We start from the raw sequence: 19986 nt of genomic DNA, 5'->3' as shown, positions 1-19986 counted from the left end.
GCATTCAGATAGTCCGATATGATACAGGATGTCTTAAGGAAGTCGTGAACTTCTGTCAAAAGTTAGAACCTATTTCATATTTAGAAAAGAAAGGCTATTTTCTCTTTATGTTTATGGCTTATTTAGGTTTTTTTTTTATGTGTATTTACATTCATCAGGGAAAATAGACTCCTATTGGGTTGTAATTAGTGATAAATTGTCCCCAATCTTTAAGTGCTAAAGGTTACCAACCCTTGCTCTACACAAAGTCACAGGGTCCTAGTAAAGCGGAATTAACCATTGTGGTAAAATAACCCAAATTGTGATGACCACACATGTGGATGCAAAGTCTGTTCTAAATTTAATATATATATATATATATATATATATATATATATATGCAGTAATCTTATATGTTTTTTGTTTAAATGCCAGAAATGTTCTCTGCCTCCTAAATTTAAAAGTGAGTTTATGTCACCACTAATAAAAATAATCGAGGAATTACTTTTGTATTTTGCTTCTTAAAAAGTTAATTTATACTTAGCAATGAGCAGAAAAGAGTCACATATTGTATCTTCATGTGTTTAACTAGCCAGAATGCGGCTGCTCCTCACCCTTTCATTTTTTTGTTTTTTTTACATGTCCAAGTTCAGGTTTCATCCCAAACTGTTTCAGGTTGGTCAGGGTTTGGGTTGGAATGTAATGACTAAAAATTAAGAATATCCAGAAAAAGACCCACTAGCAAAACATTAAATGTTACTTTTTAGTTCTTGAGTTTTTGGTAGTTGTTGAGAGATTTTGTAGTGATTTATGGATGAAGTCCTTTTTAATTCATGGTAGTGCCAACCATTTGATTATGGAGGAGAAATGAACAATTGCTGTTTGTGCCTGATTAGAATTATACAACACCAAGTCTTTCTCATAGATCATAACAAAAGTGTGAAAGAGAAGTCTGGAAACAAGATTTACAACAAGCTTCTGCCTAATGTAGGTGGCGCGGCGGCTAGTTTCAGATAGCGATAGTCCAATGTCAGCACCATTGACTAGATGCCAAGGCGGCACACATTAAAAAAAAAAAAAATTAAAATTAGGGAGTGGAATGTGGGGTCTTGCATTCTTTCCTTTTGGCCAGGTAACCCAACCTGGTACATAAATGAAAACAGTGTCCAACCAAGCTCTCAACAAGCACTGGAGCCAGGTCTGTTAGAGAGGAACTAAAGTATATCATATATGGCACACGCTTTCAGCATCAAAATGGAAAAACATTTTACACTCATCTTTCAGTCAGCCTGTTTTACTTTTTTTAGAGATGTCATTCCTAGAGAAGCAGGGACTTACACACCGACCCAGACTGATAGATGACTACTTCATATCATGAAGAGAGGGCTTCATCACTGTGAGACACTTCAATGCCAATCTCAGATCAAGAGTTATAGATCCCTTTAGCATCTTGTATTCACAAAACAGAAAAATAATTTAAAATAGAAACTACCCACCCTATAGCTGTAACCATTGCTACTGTATTGGATACCGTATTTTTCGGACTATAAGTCGCACCGGAGTATAAGTCGCAGGGGCCAAAAAATGCATAATGAAGAAGAAAAAACCATACATAAGTCGCACTGGAGTATAAGTCGCATTTTTTTCAAGTAATTTATTTTACAAACTGGTTGAAAAAAACGATATTACATCATCCTGGAAGGTAAGTTATAACATTCATGAGTGAATAGAAAACAGGCTGAATATGTGTTAACACATATTCACATATTAGCATCATGGAAAAAAATGAAAAGGTGTAGCATTTATATAACATAACAGTTTTATTTAACTATAGCCTCAAGAACTCATCAACTTTGTATCTTTATTGTAATTAATTGCACGCAATCTCACTCCATATCACTAAATCCATTAAATTCTTTGTCCTCTGTGTCACGTCTGAATAACTAAAGTAAATAAAGTAATTGCATAGATCACCATAAGAGGGCACTCTAGACTTACGGTCCATATCTCATCATTAAAAATTCGTATATAAGTCGCACTGGAGTATAAGTCGCAGGGACATTCAATCTATGAAAAAAAACGCGACTTATAGTCCGGAAAATACGGTAGTTTCAAAGTGCCATCACAGCGCATGAATTTTTGGATAAAGATGTCCAGGATCAATTGTAGGTCAGTGAATCGGATCGTTCAAAAGGCATGTCGGCTATGAACTGTACCACAAATTATGATATGAATAGAATAGTTGTTGAAAGGAATCGTCACACCCCTACACATCATGACTCACTGTAATGCTCTTCTTTGTTTTGTTGTGTGCGCTCTTACAAAAAGTAATCCATTAATTCTGGTTTTGCATTTTGTCATCGATTCAGCGATATATCGTGATACTTCATTTGGTGACACTTGTATTGATTTAAAATACAGACATGGTGATATTTAATTAATTATTTATTTCCTACTTTTGTTGTCCTCTCAAACCCTGACTGTTTGTTAGCAGCATAGCCAACTGAGCCTCTTTGAGCTTTATTATACCGTGACCAGCTTGTGGTAAATGCTCAGTCAGCCTCACGTTTTTTGTCTGTATGAGACATATAAAACTGCGGATTGCAATACAGTTGCTTAACATTATGATCTTTTGATAAAATTAATTTTACTGTCTCATTACACTGAATTAATAATCAGGTATAATAAAAAATTGCTTTAGTATAGACTTAGGTATTGTGATACATATTGTGTACATATTGTAACACCAGACTCCTGCCAATATACACCCCTAATCTTAATGCAACGGCCTTTTTCCAGGGCGTTACTGGCAGGTGGCAGATGGACCTTCCTCCTCACTCACCATTGGAACAGACAATGTTGCGCTGGGCTCCTACAACATGGAAGTTGTCATCTACCATTGCAGAGGAAGAGACAGGTTCATCCCTCTTGGCTATGCATCTACAGTCTTCAGCATCACAGGTGGCTGAGCTTTTACTGATGGAAAATCCTTCTAAAACTTATTTTATTTTAACTCCTCGATGTCTCCTCTTTGTTGCACTTTTATCAGACCAGGTCCCTTTCAGCTTGTCGCTCGCTCAAGTCAATGACGTGAATCAAAACGACCAGAACTTCATCCAGAACCAAGCCATTGCGTTCACAGCCACACTCCACGACCCCAGCCAGTACCTGAGCAACGCAGACATCAGTTTCACCTGGGACTTTGGCGACAACAGTGGAACTCTGATCTCCAGAGAGCGCACAGTCACACACACATACCTCTCAGTAGGAACCTTCAAACCTCAGGTCATCCTGATGGCAACCATCCCCAACACCTGTGGAAACCCAACTGCTGGTGAGACTCCACAACCGCCTCTTAAGCCTCTTCGCAACAGCGATTTTGCTCATTTGCTTCCTACTATTCTTGCAGTTGCTCCTGTTGATGCGTCTGCTGCCCCTGCTGTGGTGGTCATGGCCTCCACCGCTGCTGCTGTTCCAGCTGCACCGGCTGAGGGAGGGGACGCCATCGCACTGGACGTTCCTTCCTCCGATGCCACTCCACTCGCTGCCTCTGCGCAGCCCGCTGACGCAGCTGCAAACGCAGACGATGAACAAGCAGCTGCTGAAACCGATACTGCCACTGCAGCGGCTGCTGAAGCAGAAGCTGCAGCTGCCGAAGCGGAGACAGATGGTGTGGAAGTTAATGCAGATGAGGCAGATGCTGCAGCTGTGGATGTCGCTGCCGAGGAAGGAGATGCAGCAGCTACGGTGGTAGCCACTGTTGCTCCTGTCGCACCAGCCGCAGAAGAAGCGGTAAATGAGGAAACAGCCGTTGAAGATAATACTGTGGTGGCAGCTGCTTCAGCAGCACCTGCCGCAGAAGGAGAAACTGAAGTGGAAGCTGCCACAGTTGCTGCGGTTGCAGACACAGCTGCAGTACAAGAAGCTGATGTAACGGCTGCGGCTGCTGAAGAAACGGCTGCTGAAGCAACGGCTGCGGCTGCTGAAGAAACGGCTGCGGCTGCTGAAGCAACGGCTGCTGCTGTTGACGAAACAGCGGCTGCTGCTGATGCCACAGAGGCTGTCCAGGCTGAAACTGAAGCCCCCGTTGACAATGTTGTGGCTCTCGCTGCCACAGAGGCCACGGTGGTTGAAGAGGCAGAAGCAGCTGATGCCGAAGCTGAAGTGGTGGAAACTGTTAACGCGGTTGCAGCCACTGCAGCAGCTGCAGGTGTATATTTTGCTTAAATTCAAATGATGGTTCCTTAAAGAGAAGTTCCACGTGTTTTAACGCTTGTTGTTGTCCTTGGTGGGATGCAGAAGCTGAGGTTGTTCCAGCCGAGGGTGAAGTTCAGGCGGAAGTGGAAGCAGATCCGGCACAAGTTGCCCTCGTTTTGGTCAAAAGACAAGCCCCTGAGCTGGCAGCTGACTGCACAGTCTACCGTTATGGATCTCTGGCTACATCTGTTGATGTTGCCCGTAAGTTCTGCCTAAAATGGTCTTTGCTTGCCTAACTAAAAAAAGCAACGATTAAACCTATTTCGATCCTGTTTTTCAACCCACAGAGGGGATTGAAAGTGTGGAGATCGTTCAGGTGTCCAGTGTTGTGTCCATGGCCACCGCTTTGGATCAGAATGCTGTGGATGTCACCATTAGCTGTCAGGGAAGGTCAGCACCATTTAAAAGACATAAAAAAACATTTTTATTTAACTTACTTTTAGATAGCAATTACACTTTACTGAGAAAGTATATAAAAACAAGATAAAATTTTAAATAAAACAACATTAGGGCACATTTTTTATTATTTGTCGGAAAAGTCAGCCAAAGTCTCAGCATAAAATTATTGCTATATCCAAAGTCCATCACTACTAACTCTTAAAACTAGCGTGAAGCCCAATAAGGCAATTGTTTTTGTGATACAGGTCTATATAAATTGAACTGAATTAAAACACTATAGTGCAGGACAATCCAGTGCCCTGGATTTTAAAGTCCCTCTCCGATCATCTGATGTTCTATTTTAAAAGCGCTCCCAGTGGTCTTTTAATTGTGATTATGTCGTTTTTAGCCAAAATAATTTAAAAAATCTGTTGTTTTCTCAGACATAGTGGACAGGACCATTAGTGCAGATCAACCCCGCCCCCTTTTCCCTCCCATTTACTGAAAGCTCTCTAAAAGTCCTCCAGCTAGCTAACAGTCCCTCACATCCCCAGATGTAACAAAAATGGGGAGCAATATTTTAGCTATCCAGCAAGTAAAACAAAGATGTGCATAGATCTAGTTGTCTACAAGTGGATAGATCAGAAATGGAGCGGAGCAGGGAGGTTGTGGCCCGCTGATTGTAATCTCTACATCACAAATGGGCTCTTTTTAAAACAGATTGTTTTTGTCTGCTCCTGATTCACAACAATTTGAATAAAGATATATTCAGAAATGCAATTTTAAGCTTAATGTTTTTCATCAGAAAAGTTCCACAAGAACATGTTAAAAACATAAAAAAAAAAAGATTTTCTCCAGGGTGGGTCTTACTGTGCTTACTATGTTTTCATTTCTCTATTTTTTTACACTAAATATTATGTCACCTATTTACTAAAGTAAAAGCATAATACATTTGAACATTTTATGAAGGGTATTTATGAATCTACTGCATTTTGATGATGACATTTGGATGATTTATAAAAACTAAATTTAAACACATTTTTTTAAATTGACAAATCATTCATAAGCAATACATTTTAGTCTATATTCGCCAGTCTATTTAGCATCAATGCACACTAATTTTTCACCAAGACTTTCAAAGAATTTTGGAATTGTAGACTCAGTGAAAATGGTGAATGCTCAATAAAGTGTAACAAATAGTGAGTAATGAGCAAATTCCAACACAACCTATAATTATTTTTAGGTGAAAACATCTTTTCTTTCATCCATCCTTTCTTTCAGTCTGCCAAGTGAAGTCTGCACTGTAGTTTCGGATGCTGACTGTATCACACCCGTACAAACCATCTGCAATGCCGCCTCGCCCTCCCCTGACTGCCAGCTCATCCTTCGTCAGTTCTTCAACGACACCGGAGTGTTCTGCCTCAATGTCTCACTCACCAATGACGTCAGTCTTGCCATGACAAGTGCCAGAGTTAATGTTGCAGTTGGTGAGTGAATAAAACTTATTAAAGTGTTACTTCCATTTATTTTTGTCTGAACTGTTAAATGTAAACCCATTTCAGCCTCCGGTGGTTCTCCAGCTGGAACTGCAGCCACGGTTTTGGGGGTCATGGTCCTCGCCTGTGTGGTTTGTTGCGTTGGCTTAATGTACAGGTGAGAGGAACTCATATGTGACCTTAAAATATGGAAAAATGTCTTCCACAAAAACAAAAAAATGTAGATTTGTATACGTTGCATCAATTCTCTTGATCTAAAGTTACTGATTGTGTTCATGTTTAGAAAAATTGACTACTTACCTAGAACTGCACAGTTTATTCCCTTGATGGAGGAAATTTAGCTCCATCTATGAATGGTCATGTTTTTGCTTTAATGCATAAACTAAATTAAGGTAAGTTTGGAGTAGAAGTGGTGTGATGAATATATATTAATATGTAATATATTCCCTACATCCCCAAAGCTGCCGCCGGATTTTTTTTTAAATCGTTGGCGTGGTTATGAATGTAGACAGTGGCTGTCAGGCGTTGGAGATGACGCCATTACAGATCAAGCAACAGCTGGGTGGCCACAGGGTGGTGGCGGCCGGATCACTGGCCGGCAGCAGCTCTGATTGGACGATGTGTATATGTATCTGGACGATGGTCATCCATAGGAAATGCCACCGGCTGCCTGGTAACTTGAGGGTAAAACGAACATTTCAAACTCAGATTTTGACCATAATCTTATCAATCTACAGATTGTTAGACAACATTCGTCCCAAGAAAGCACAATGTTCTGTCTTCTTTTTATTCTTATCAGCATCAACTGCAATTCGTCAATACTCAGGTCTCGGAGTCACTGTGGAGCTAGCAACGCCATGATGAGTTTAGTGCAGCCTCCATGCCGTCTCCCGATTTGCCTGATTGACTTCTGGTCATCACCTGGTTCCCGGCCCATGTCAACAGCCCTCCTCGAGTGCATGTGCTGCTACCGAGTGATTTCTAACAATCGGATGGTGGCGGTGGGATGGCAGCACAGGGGCAGGGGGGTGGCAGGGGGGTGGACGTCTGAAATCAGACAATTTTAGGGACCTTGGAGACCCTCCTATCAGTCAATTATTGCACCGTTGCCACCCGCCTGTCACTGGACGACCTCCAAATGTCTCTGAGCAGCCACTGATTGATGTCAAAAAATGGTCCAGTTTCCATAAAATTATCCTCTTCTTAAAAACTTTGCAGCCAACTGCCAAATTTGCTAAAAAACTTGCATTTAGGTCACCACGCTGTGGCATTTTGGGATATGTGACCATAGCCTAAAAGCTTGGCTGTAAAGAGACCAACCAACCGCCACCTCAAAGACTGAGAGATGAGCAAAAGTTTTGCATGTTCGTTCCACACTCTGGTCATAGATTATCTTTCATAGATAAGGTCATTTTTTTGGAGTGTTAAAGATCTTACTTTTTGTTAAAGATTACAATATTGCACATAGAAATAATTTTGCGTCATTTGACTTGGTTAATTTTGAACCATCTCTTTTTTTTTTTGAACAGGCGCTTTAAGCAGTACCAGCCGCTGAGTGAAGGCCACGAAGCCGGCAGCAGTGGTAGTTTTGGAGTAACATCAGTGCCTTTGCTGCTGTGGAACCTGCTGAGTCGGCAGTCACCGGGAGAAAGCCGCCCACTGCTTCAGGGAAGGATTGTGTGAAAATCCCCAACATTTCATCGACAGCATCCACTAACACATCTGCTTTCTTCACTTTGTCTGTAGTGAGACCACTCTCTGAGCCATAACCCCGAACCATATAAGATGAGTGATCCCTTTTATGTCAAAACCAGAAGTTATTACTGAATTAGAGAGAAAAATATTATTTATTTTGTGCTATACTGATTCTAGGGCAATAACATATCTTCTTATTTCGCTTCTACTAAACTCTTAGGATAGACTTTTTTCACATCATTTTTTCACATTTTGATTAAATTTGTTGCAGAGCAGTATCCCTTTTGCTACACTGTAAAACTAATAAAATCGACTTTTCTCACCATTTGTTTCTCAGTAGTCTTTTTGATTATTTTTCTCTTGTTTTTGGTCAAATAAATCACTTGCATGAAGGACATTTTCAACTGTTATGGGCCAAGTGGGACACAGTGAGGCAGTGCAGCAGCAGGCAGAAGAGTTGCATACAAAGACATAAGTAAGAGAAATTCAGAAAGATTTCTGTTGTGCTAAAAAGAAAAACTTAAAGACTCCTTAGATTCATCAAGATGCTCAACAATTCTGTTTTTGACCTTCAAGGACACTATAGAGTTGGCATAAATTCCAAAAGGGTGTACATTTTTTCTTTTTCATAATATTTATATGTTGTCTTTTTAAAGGTAAAAGTGGATGTAGGTTATGTTTCTTAACTGAAGTGTTGCTCATAAGTTTTGTAATTGTTTACACAATTGAATAGCAAAAACTTTTGTCACGAACAAGAAACTGGATTTGCTACAAAGCTGCATTTGTTGTTAAACAAAATATACCAGGGATCTCAGTGCCAATATTTTATCACTAGTAATCTTCAAACTTAAAAATATTGGTTTATAAAAAGAAATAAAACAAAAAAAGCAGTTCCTTTATCAATAACGCAGAAGAGGTAGTTTATCCAGCCTATAACCAGGGAAGGACTTACCATCAGGCAAAGATAGGCAGTTGCCTGGGGCCCCTGACACTTAGAAAATTTCTAACCTTCTTAAACATAAAAATAAATAAAAAACGAATTTCATAACTCATTTGAATTTAATTTAGTGATAAAAAAACAAATCAGTGAAATGGCATAAGATATCTCACATAAACACGTTTCATCCTCCCCCATCCCTCTGCAGCAATGGAATATTCCGTCAACAGCAAGTTACAGAAACTTGGAAAAGATTGTTTTTTTTTAACTGGACATGTAAGGGGTATGTGTTGGCAGTGAAAATGATCTTCATTACACTGGTCATTACACTGTTAATACAGTTAAAGAATAAACTGTTTCACACAAAACAACAAAAAACCATGTGCAGGAATAAAGACAAAATAGGAAAAAGAAGAACAGAATCAACTCAATAAGAAGTTAAAGAAAGTCAAGAATGAAGAAAATGGGCAGAAAAGAAGAGAAAAAGCAAAACAAGAACCAGAAATTTTGAGAATATTTCTTTATTTTGTATTGACTCCACTCCACAGGCTACTGTTTTTAAGTATTTTGTTTTTTGCCTTCTTCAGTGAAACTTGAGAAAAAATAAAAATGTTAATTAAAACACAAATAAAAACATAAAAGCCTCATTTGTTCCTACCGAAAAATTGTGTCGAAAACAAATTAGTCTATTAAAAAATTCAATGTTTTTTCCAAGTAAAAATAATGTGTATGAAATTCTTGTCTTTGATATTTAAATTTGATTTCAGCTTTTAGATGTTTATCAAAACATTTGATGCTGTCTAAAAGTGGCCCACTAAAGAAGATATATGACAAACATTTTACCTTTTAGGAAAGGATTTAAAAAGATTAATTAACAGCTGCAGAAGGCCCCATGTTATTGTTCTCCTGGGGGCCCCAAACTGGTAAGTCCACCACTGCTTATAAACATTTAGTTTACAATATTGATAAAGCAGTGAGCTGAAATCGCCAAAGCTTTTTTTCTTTACAACTTTTTCTCTATGGCACAGTGTGAATGCACAAACCAAGGCAACCTGACTGACTAGCTGTTCAGCAGGCTGTGCAATGACCACCAACTCATTATTTCAGCTCTATCGCCCTCTTGTGGCCAGCTTGCCTTACTGCAGGTTAAGATTTTCTGATATAAATTCACAATATCTTCTGCAGGAAAGGATCCAAATCAAAATAAAGTCATTTCAGGGAGATCCAAGGAAGTAAAAGGCTTACAAATTCTTGCTTGAAAAGACAATAAACTTTCAAAAAGTTCAAGATCAACATTATATATTAACAAAAGACAACCATAAATGATTTCTTAAAAAAAATCATGTCAGTTTAATAAAATTTGCAAAAAAAGAAACAATATTCTCTGAAGTATTCATGTAATAATTCAAAAAGGGTTAAATATCTTAAAAAAAGTTAAAAGTACACATAATTTTTTTTTTTTCCAAAACAAAATTTATGATTAACAAGTTTTACTTCCTCGTTTTGACACTAGTAAAGGTGAAAAAACGTTTTCATAAATGTTGGTTAAAATAATACTGAAACACTCAACATCAAAGCTAAATTCACACAAAAAATAAAAATTAACACGAGCAACAAGATAACTTTTAGCATCAGTACATATAGTGAGAAAATATTTAGCTATAGTCAAGCTCTATACAAATAAACCGTAATTTATAAAACTTATTAAACAAACTTATTATTCTCATATATTAAATCAATAATTTTACAGTACTCTGATGTTGCTTCAGTAATATTTCTTGTCAATAGCATAAAAGAAACAAACATTTATTTTTATATTTTTCTGTTGCTGTGCCTTCTTAAAAATAAAGTTTTTTTTCTCCTATTATTAAAGGTTTTATAATTTGAGATCTATTGACCAAAATAATTTTTGAAGCCATTTTTGCTACAAACTATAAAATATAACGGAAATAGTTTGTTTTTTCTTTTTTTTCTTTAATCTAATGTGTTGCCTCATCAGCATGCAGCTCATATCAGCATGTTCTTCGCCTGCATGTACTTTTAGTCTTCGTGGACATCCATCCAACAGCGCAGAGCTCCATTACAGTAATTGCTAAACACGAGCCATCAATCATGATCCACCATTAACATGTCTCATGGCCACATGTAACCAATGGTGTTCAGCCATCTTTGTTCCCTCTTGACTCTACAGCCAGGCTTAACAGCTCTACAGGGAGGACATCTTTTTTTACACCCGATCTCTGTGTCAGATTGAATAGTCTGGGATCTGTAAATAGCTCACTGCTGCAAAAAACTCTCCACTGTTAGAGCTGCCGTCCAGCACTAAGATAAATGTATTTTATGAATTACTTTATTAATAGGACTGTGCAGAGTAATACAGGACATGAGTCATGGAGGTGATTAAACCACCGCAGTCATACGGCTTCTATTCATTTAAAACTACCTCATGTTTGCCTCTCAGTACAGCAGAACTTAATTCACCATCATGTATGCTCTACAAAACCCTGCAGAAAGATGCAAGATCATCTCCATTGTACGTGATGAAATGAACACGTGTATCCAAACAGGAAAAAGCAAGTTGCTTACTAGCACAAAAAGAAGCAAGTTTTATAAATATGAATCTGCTCCATCATATCATTTTATTGCATGTTTATTTATTTGGTGAAAGCAAAAGTAAAAGTGAATTAATGAATAATGTGTATTTATATGGTGGTTCACAACACCATCAGGTTAAATCAAGCAAAATACACATTTTAAATCAAATTAAGAGCAAGAATTAAAAATGACTGAATAAAATCACAAACTGCAATAAAATACACGAAAGGCAGTTAAAAAAATAATAATTTATTAAAAAACTTATTTGCCACTAGATATAGTTTTAGTTCATAGGGTGGTTTTCATGTCTTTTTTATTAAAAAAATGTAAGGTCATAAAGATGTTTTAGACTCATCCAACCAAGAAACTTTTATTTTAAATCCACGCTCAAGCTGTCCATGTATTGCATTTTTGGCTTTAAGAAAGTGGGACCCCAGGAAGAATAGCTGCTGGCGTATCCATTAACCAAGGGGGATCCTTAATAAAATAACAAACAAACAAACTTCCATCTGAGACAATTTCAGAAAACAATTTAAATAGCTTAAAAATGAAATATTTCTATTACAGGGAGGGATTTTACTCAATATTTAAGCCTACAACAGCACAGATTTTGTTTTGATGAAAAATATACAACTGGTGGTGTTGATAAATACTTATCGTATCATGAACATTTCCAACTATCTCCTTGTTCAACCACTTTGTCAAACAATTGAAAGTTAGTCCATCTACAGTGCAAAAGCTCAAAAACATGCACCAGTGTCTGGATATATCATCTTACTTTAATTTAAATAAAAAGCATAATTTGGTATTTATCAAAACCTGCTTTACATAAACAAAAAATAGAAATTTTAGCCAAATTTTAAAATAACATTTAATAGCTGATTTTTTATAATCATTAAAAATGCATTAAAATCAGTCATCAGTCAAACATAAAATTACTTTTCTGAATTTGTTCTACTCTAGTGTTTTAAATGGGTTCTATTTTCTTTCCAAGTGATTATTTTTTTTCTAAACAGCATTTTTTTCCAGGATTCAAGTTAAAAATAAATCTACTTTCTTTACGTTTGCCTTAAGTTAGAATGATGTCCATAACAAAGGACAATTTAAAACATAATTGTTTTTAAAAACCATGTGGTGGTCCAATGTTCTCTCAGTGACCACACCCAGTCCATAATCATGTCAGAGGAGTAGCATGTCGAAAAGAGAATGCACACGTTTTCTTCTCTGCTTTTCCACATTACTGGGATGTTTAAATTGATTTTTGTATAGGAAATTTGATGCATGATACTTCTGGGAAATGTCTAAGAGTCAGAAAGTTCTTCTGGCTGAAGGGTGGTGCTATTGACTCACACTTAGATTAACATTTTTTGTCTTCATGGCATTCTTATGCATAAATAGAAACCATAAAACGTTGATTTTTAAATGCTAAACCCAGCGAAAAGACTGCAGGCAAAGAATAGAAAGTGAGCCTGTTTGTGTAGAAACGGTCATGCAGGATGAGTCAGGAAGGGGGGTGGGGGGTGGAAAGAGAGTTATTGACCATGAAGCAAGTTTATTAGATTACAGTTCTGTGTCCAACAGACCATTTCTTACCCAGAGATCCAGACCTTGGCTATGACAATCATGCCGATTTAGCAGGAGTTTCAGCTCTCTGTGTGCATGCTGCAGGACAGAACCAGGAACTGAGCTGTGGAAGCTGCATCAAAAAGAGGAAATACTGTTGAATTTATTGGAAAATTGGATGAGCTTCAATCAAGTCTCTGACTTCAAAGTGACAAGTATACGAGATACAGAAGCGATAAAATTGATGAGAAAAGATAAAACTATCGTGGGCCGCTTTGCAAACTGCCACACCCAGTCAGAACAGAGCATGCTCTGTATTACATCATCTTCATGCAGTAATTGTATCCTGTCTGCCTTCTCAGACTGCATGTGTTAGAAACAAAATGCTTTTATTTTGTAGTTCCCAAAGACGAATTTCCTTATTTGCTTCTTGTCCTCGTTGACCCCTTCACAGTTCACTTTTTTCTTTAATCTACTTTTAAGCTTCTTTTAATCATCTACTTTAAAATAAATAAGACATCTATATTAGCTGCATAAAAAAACACTGGTGAACCGCTAAAAGACAACTCTAATGTGAAAAATAATTGATGCAAAATTTAAAGTTTCAGCTTTTACTTTTATTTTGAGGGAAGTATAATGTAATCTTGTGTCAAAACATCCAAATGATTGTCAAAAATACCAAAAACCAAGAGAAACGTTTAAGTTATAAAGTTACATCATGAGTCTGAGCTGCACTAAAACCTAAATCCTGAGCAAAAATTGCACATTATCTATGACCGTTGAGTCTGAAGATAACTAAAATCATCAATTTGGATCTCAAGCGTGACAAACTTGTGTCACCTGCCCCAAAAGTCTGTTCCAAACCCACATGTTCAAATGGATTAATGAGACAGTCTGACCGGGATTACTGGACGTGGTGCATTTCCAAAGGGATAAAATAACTGCAGAGTCATGGCTCTGCTCCAGACGCCCTGAATATCAATAAAGTATTCCATTACTGTGAAAGGGGAGATGGACAGAGAGGCCGGGGAGACAAATGGACCAGGAAAGGATTAAATCAATGGATCCATGGGATCTGGGTTTTTTTTTTTTAAATGAAGCTTTTATTCAAAAGTGAGCTTTCTTACAAGAGTTTGTGTACATGAAATGAAGGTAAGTTTTTATTGAAGTGAGAAAAACTGCAAAAACCAAAAAAGTATTTTGAGTTAGCAGAGGTGACTTCCTGCCAAGTGCGCAGGTTAAAAGATGAGACGAGACGGTGAATGTCCACAGATCAGCAGGGTCCTTCTCTCAGGGAGTGGCCAGAGCTTGATGAATGATTGAGAAAGGAAGTCTTCATGAGGGTGGGGTGAGGAAATGTGAGGAGGAGGGAGGAGGTGATGCTGATGGAGCCTGAACCCTATAAAAAGCCTCCGAGCTCCTCTGTCGGCTGTCCTGTTGCTTCACGAGCATCTCCAAGCCTCCAGCTCTTCATCCTCCTGCAGGGACAAAGCCAGAACAACCATGAGCCATTCCTCTCTACACTCCTCCACCTCCTACAGGCGCACCTTTGGAAGCCCCCACCCCGTGTCAATGTCCTCCTACACCCCCGTGTCCTCCCGAATGCCCATGTCCGGGGGACACTACATGCGCTCGGTGTCCCCTGCGGTGGCGTCCCGCTCCACCACTTACCACCAACAGCGCCCGCGCCCCAGCCCCCAGCCCCCTCGCCTCTCATATGACAAGGTGGACTTCACCCTGGCCGAGGCCGTCAACCAGGAGTTCCTGGCCACCCGCAGCAACGAGAAAGCCGAGCTGCAGGAGCTGAACGACCGCTTTGCCAGCTTCATTGAGAAGGTCCGGTACCTGGAGCAGCAGAACGGAGCTCTGCAGCTGGAGCTGAACCAGTTCAAGGGCCAGCAGCAGCACGGCCAGCCCAACCGGGCCACCGAGCTCTTCCAGGAGGAGCTGAGGGAGCTGAAGCGCCAGATGGAAGCGATCGGCAAAGAGAGGGACCAGTACCAGTTGGAGAGGGACAACCTGGCAGAAGATCTGGCGCTTCTCAAGCAGAGGTTGGTATGACAGTGACAAAAATGCTCTTCTGTTGCATGAAAGTTCTTCATGTCAGTTGCATGTTTTTCGTCATGTCGTCGTATCTGACTGCCAGAAGTATCTCTGCATAGTAGACTGAAGATCTGCCTCTGATGGGGAGTCAGGGCGTGGCACAGGAGCTGCAGAAGGATGCTGCACAGCTTAAACGATCCCCTCACGAGAGATGTAGAGATGCGCTCTTTAAGTGACTGGCAGAAAACGTTAACACAGTGATAGTTCATGCAGAACAATAAACAAACAGAAAAAACATGGAGGGATGCTCGCAGTAAAACCAGGATAGAGGCACCGGCCGTTGGGTGGGGCCGGCTGAGGACAGTTGAGGTAAAGTAAAGGACACAGGGCCAAAGGAAAGGGGGGTGTGGGTATGATGCGTAGAGAAAATAGCATCTGGAAAAATCAATGTGGGTCAGTGACTCCATTAGGTGTGTTTTTAATGTCCCTCTGCTCTGATGGGATGGTGCCAGAAAGCCCATTAGGACAAAAGGGTCCTCTGTAACGCGGTATGAATTAAAGATGAGGCAGCAGGGCCCACTAATCTATTTTATGTCTGGATCGGGTGGGACCTCAGTCTGACTGAGCACATTTCAACTTGTGTCGTAAAAAAAAAGCAAACTCACATCTTTCAATATTTGATTACCTCTAAAAGGAATCGTGAGTTTGCAAATTCATTAAATCAACTATAAAAATAACATCTGAAAGGAGACACTGCTGATCCCACAGGAGTCCTCTCCCAAAACCCTTTAAAGGGGCAATGAATTAACAGATTGATTCTGAAAGCTTTCTGCCAGATGATGCCCTGCTGCAGCATTTTCCAAAAGGGAGTAAAAAGAAAACTCTTCCTTTTTGACTTATTAGTGGCCACACAGAATCAGAGTGCTATAACTTATTTGTATTTTGTCTTCTTTCAGGTTAGAGGAAGAAACCCAGAAGAGAATGGATGCTGAGAACAACCTGGTCGCCTTCCGCAAGGTAAATCCTCTCTTTCTACGTTCTCTAATAACAGATCAGATTTTATTGATGAAGCCCAATTCTGACAGAATTTATCTTAGAATATTCAGGATAATTTTTTACATTTTATTTTCATGTTTGAACAGGATGTGGACGATGCTACTCTGTCACGTTTGGAGCTGGAGAGGAAGATTGAATCTCTCATGGATGAGATTGAGTTCCTAAAGAAGCTCCACGATGAAGTATGTGACAGCACTTTGAAATGAGAAAGTCATTTGTCAAAATATTTAATATTTAATATTTTATTCAGACTCCAAATTGTGTAATCCTTCTCCTTCCTAGATGAAACTTTAATTCACATTTTTAAAAATAGAGAGATAGATTCATCATCTCTTGTCTGACGTTATTAGGAAATCCAGGATGTACAAGTTAGTGTCCAGACTCAGCAGCTGAAAATGGAGGTGGACAGCAGCTCCAGACCCGACCTGACTGGTGCCCTCAGGGACATCAGGGCCCAGTATGAGACCATCGCTTTGAAGAACATGCAAGAGTCCGAGGATTGGTACAAGTCTAAGGTAAGTTAGTAAAAAACAAACTGTTAGGATAAGAGATTTTTTTAAGCTCCTTTCTTTATTTTTATCTCTTGTTTATGCAGTTTGTTGACTTGACTGAGTCTGCAAAGCGCAACACTGATGCACTGAGGCAGGCCAAGCAGGACGCCAACGAGTCCAGGAGGCAGATCCAGTCTCTGAACTGTGAAATCGATGCACTGAAGAACACAGTGAGACCCTTTTTTATTTATCACTAAAAGGTCTTCTTAACAGTATGTGCTTAAATCTGCAAACTGGAATAATATATTTTTCTTTTTTCTCAGAATGAGGCTCTGATCAGGCAGATGCGTGAAATGGAAGACCAGTTCGGCATTGAGGTTGGAAACTACCAGGACAATATAGGCAGGCTGGAGGACGAAATCCGCCACCTGAAGGAGGAGATGGCTCGCCACCTTCGGGAGTACCAGGACCTCCTCAACGTCAAGATGGCCCTGGACATTGAAATCGCCACTTACCGCAAACTGCTGGAGGGAGAGGAGAGCAGGTGGGAAATTACAATTAGTTCCCACATTTTAAACAGAAAAAAACATTTATTCAGTATTTAAAACCTAAAAAATGATCTACACTGTAAAAAAGTATTTTAAATGTTATATAAATAAAAAAAACAGAAGTTCACTGTAAAAAAATCTGTTGCTTTTAGTGATATTTTGGTTTAAAAAAATTGTTTTTACGATTCTTCTGTAGTAATATTCCTAATGGTTACTGTAAAATTAAATGCATTTACGTTTATAGTTAAATTTAATGATTACTTGTTGTGTTTTTGACAAAAAATTATAGTAGGCCTATAATCAATATCTTCTTGTATTTTTTAAATATATATAGATTATTTCATGTTTTCAAAAATATTAGTACGGATATATATATACATGTCTTTGACTTACAGTGTACAATGAATCAATACGTATTTGTTTCTATGCTGAAAAATATTTGTTTTGAACATTCATAATTTTAAGGAAGTTCCCCATTAATTAAAATGTAATTTTCCTTTTTCTGATTGTGCTCGTTGACTCTTTGATAATTCAATTTTATTAAATCTACAAACACTTTTTTACAGTGTGATTCTAAAGCCCAGATGATGCTGTTTCTTAAGCATTTTATGCCTATCAGAGCAAACCTCAAATTATCCACACGCATTTTAAATAAATGTCATTATTTTTTTATTCTGACAGGATTTCTGTTCCCATCTTTAACATGGGAATGAGCAATCACCTTGGTGAACGAGGTAAGATATAGATTTCTCGTTACACAAATATGTTAATAAAGTATGTAAGAGTAGGCTACAACTTGCATAAATTGGAGCTGCAGCTATTCACTGTCTTTACCTTCTAATGTTTCTGTTTTAAACTTTTTACACTTTGTGCATTTTTAGCTCAGGGATGCTCAAGATATGATAGTATAGTCTGACTTTGTGTCAAAACTGAAAGCACTAAATCATTTAACCCCTTAACACTGGAGATCCAGTGTTTTAAAAGTGATGATAGTGTGTTTTACTCAACCAAGGCAATAAACAAGAAAAAAAAAATCTGGTTGTTAGTGGCATAGAGTAGAACTTTATTAATCCAGGAAAAAGGAAAAATTAGCTTTTTTTAACATAGCTTGATTAAAAACAGTCTAAATAACACTAAACATAAACTTAAATTAATTTTAAAAAGTAATAACCGGGTTAAATATAAAATTGAAAACAAAAACAATGATAGCAACAAAAAACTCAAAATCAGTTTTATTTAAAGATCTGTACAATTCCATTTAATTAAGACCCTGAAGTTAAATAGTATTAAAAGTAAATAAATAAATACTCATGTCTGCTACCAACAGTGAGTTTAATTTCTAGATGTAAACTATTTGCAGCATTTTTGCAAAGAAAAGTAATTTCTGATTGTCAGCAATTAAACAATTTACATTAGTCTGAATGAAAAAAAGGACGAAAAAAGCAATTACAATGATGTAGCTTAGAAATTTTTTTAAAACTGTCTTTTTCTTTTTTGTTTAAGGCAACATTTCAATTTAAAACTGATTTATTTTTTCCCAAACTACCTCTGAAGGCTGCATGGTGGAATAGTAGTTAGCGCTCTCGCCTTACAGAGAGAGGTTCAAATCCATGCTGGGTTATATTTTTTTGAAGTTTATATGTTCTCCTTGTGCATGCATGGGTTTACCCTGGCTTTCTCTCACAGTCCAACAGTCGCCGGGGTATAAGCTCTTGCAACCCCATGACCCTAAAAGGGATAAGAAAATAAATGGACAGACCTGTCACTCACTCACCTATAGACATAGAAGACATTTCTGTCATGAATATCATCTGTGCTTTAATTATGATCATCACAAAACTCTTCTTCTAATTGGACATTTTACAGATTATGAAAAAACTCCAGACTCCCAGAGCAAAAGGACTGTGGTGATTAAGACTGTGGAGACCAGAGATGGAGAGGTACAAAGATTTGTGCAAACTTGAAAAGAACAAACCATCACAGTTTGAAGGGAAAAAAACTAACATCCTGACCGGTTTGTTCTTGGAATCTAAACTTTTTCCTTCTTGCTTCAACAGGTGGTGAAAGAATCCAAAAGGGAGAAGCAGAGTGACGTGGGAAAGACTGACAAGGATGATTAGAAGAAATCTTGATAATGTGAAGGCCTGTGCCATCATGGAAAAGAAATAAAACACGAAGAAAAAATTCCCCTTTATCTAGTTCTCATTCCTGTTATGTGTTTGTGTAGCAGTATGTCTTAGCATAGGTGCAATTTTGAATCAATAGGAAATAGTTTCCCTTTGGTGCTATGTAAGCCACTTTTTTGGTAAATCTGCGTCGATCACAGGGCTGTGCAAAACTACTTTACTAATGTACCACTTGAGGCCTTTATCTAGAGTGCAATCCTGTGGAATCCTTACATTTATAGCTAGAAGCCGAAAAGGATAGTTGAAATAAAGGATTTTAGTTATTATACCTGCCTGTTACTACCAAACTGTCTGACACTGCCCTTCGGCCAACACATCTACAAATACAGAACAAAATTAGCTTGACGTGTCTACTTTTGTTTTTAGAAGCTTTGCTATTCTCTTCCTGTGCAAATCACTTTAACATCACAGACAGATTACAGAACAACGCAGAAAATTCTGAAAGAAGGACTAATTCAATGTGCAGAATATGCTTTGCAGTGATGTGTGCATCCGACACAACTGTTTGTAAAGATGTACATGCAAATAAAAGGACTTGGAGCAAATACTTGTTGTCTGTATGAATGTTTTTGTCAAATCCAAATTAATAATTATAGACAGTCAGGTCAAAATCTCCATGAAGTCTACGGTGCATGTGACAATGTTTTATTAAAAAAATAAATAAATAAAAAGAAAATAAGTAGAAGAATAATTAAAAAGTTATGGTATAGGCCTACGATTGTAAGTCAAGATAGCACATTTTCCCCTTTTTCTATTTTTTTT

General features: G+C 38.2%; 2 protein-coding genes across 2 annotated transcripts; both read left to right on the top strand.

The window, feature by feature from the left end:
* Positions 1 to 2778: 2778 nt before the first annotated feature.
* Positions 2779 to 8884, top strand: pmela (premelanosome protein a; the record flags this gene model as incomplete). The annotated part of the gene is given in 8 exon segments (XM_036211887.1): positions 2779 to 2940; positions 3029 to 3313; positions 3389 to 4189; positions 4279 to 4437; positions 4524 to 4626; positions 5896 to 6101; positions 6177 to 6267; positions 7640 to 8884. Coding segments are annotated over 8 exon segments (1961 nt in total), but the record flags the coding sequence as incomplete, so codon positions are not given.
* A 5026-nt stretch (positions 8885 to 13910) lies between these two features.
* prph (peripherin) lies at positions 13911 to 19881 on the top strand. Its single transcript, XM_024270028.2, has 9 exons — positions 13911 to 14951; positions 15900 to 15960; positions 16086 to 16181; positions 16350 to 16514; positions 16595 to 16720; positions 16814 to 17034; positions 17720 to 17772; positions 18905 to 18978; positions 19096 to 19881. The coding sequence occupies exons 1-9, from the start codon at positions 14404 to 14406 to the stop codon at positions 19156 to 19158; spliced, it is 1407 nt and encodes a 468-aa protein (XP_024125796.1). The 5' UTR covers positions 13911 to 14403; the 3' UTR covers positions 19159 to 19881.
* The last annotated feature ends 105 nt before the right edge of the window (positions 19882 to 19986 follow it).

The sequence above is a fragment of the Oryzias melastigma genome, linkage group LG5 (genome assembly GCF_002922805.2).
Source record: "Oryzias melastigma strain HK-1 linkage group LG5, ASM292280v2, whole genome shotgun sequence".
Classification (NCBI taxonomy): domain Eukaryota; kingdom Metazoa; phylum Chordata; class Actinopteri; order Beloniformes; family Adrianichthyidae; genus Oryzias; species Oryzias melastigma.
The sequence above is the reverse complement of the archived record's forward strand: the minus strand, read 5'-3'. Positions and strand labels throughout refer to the sequence as shown.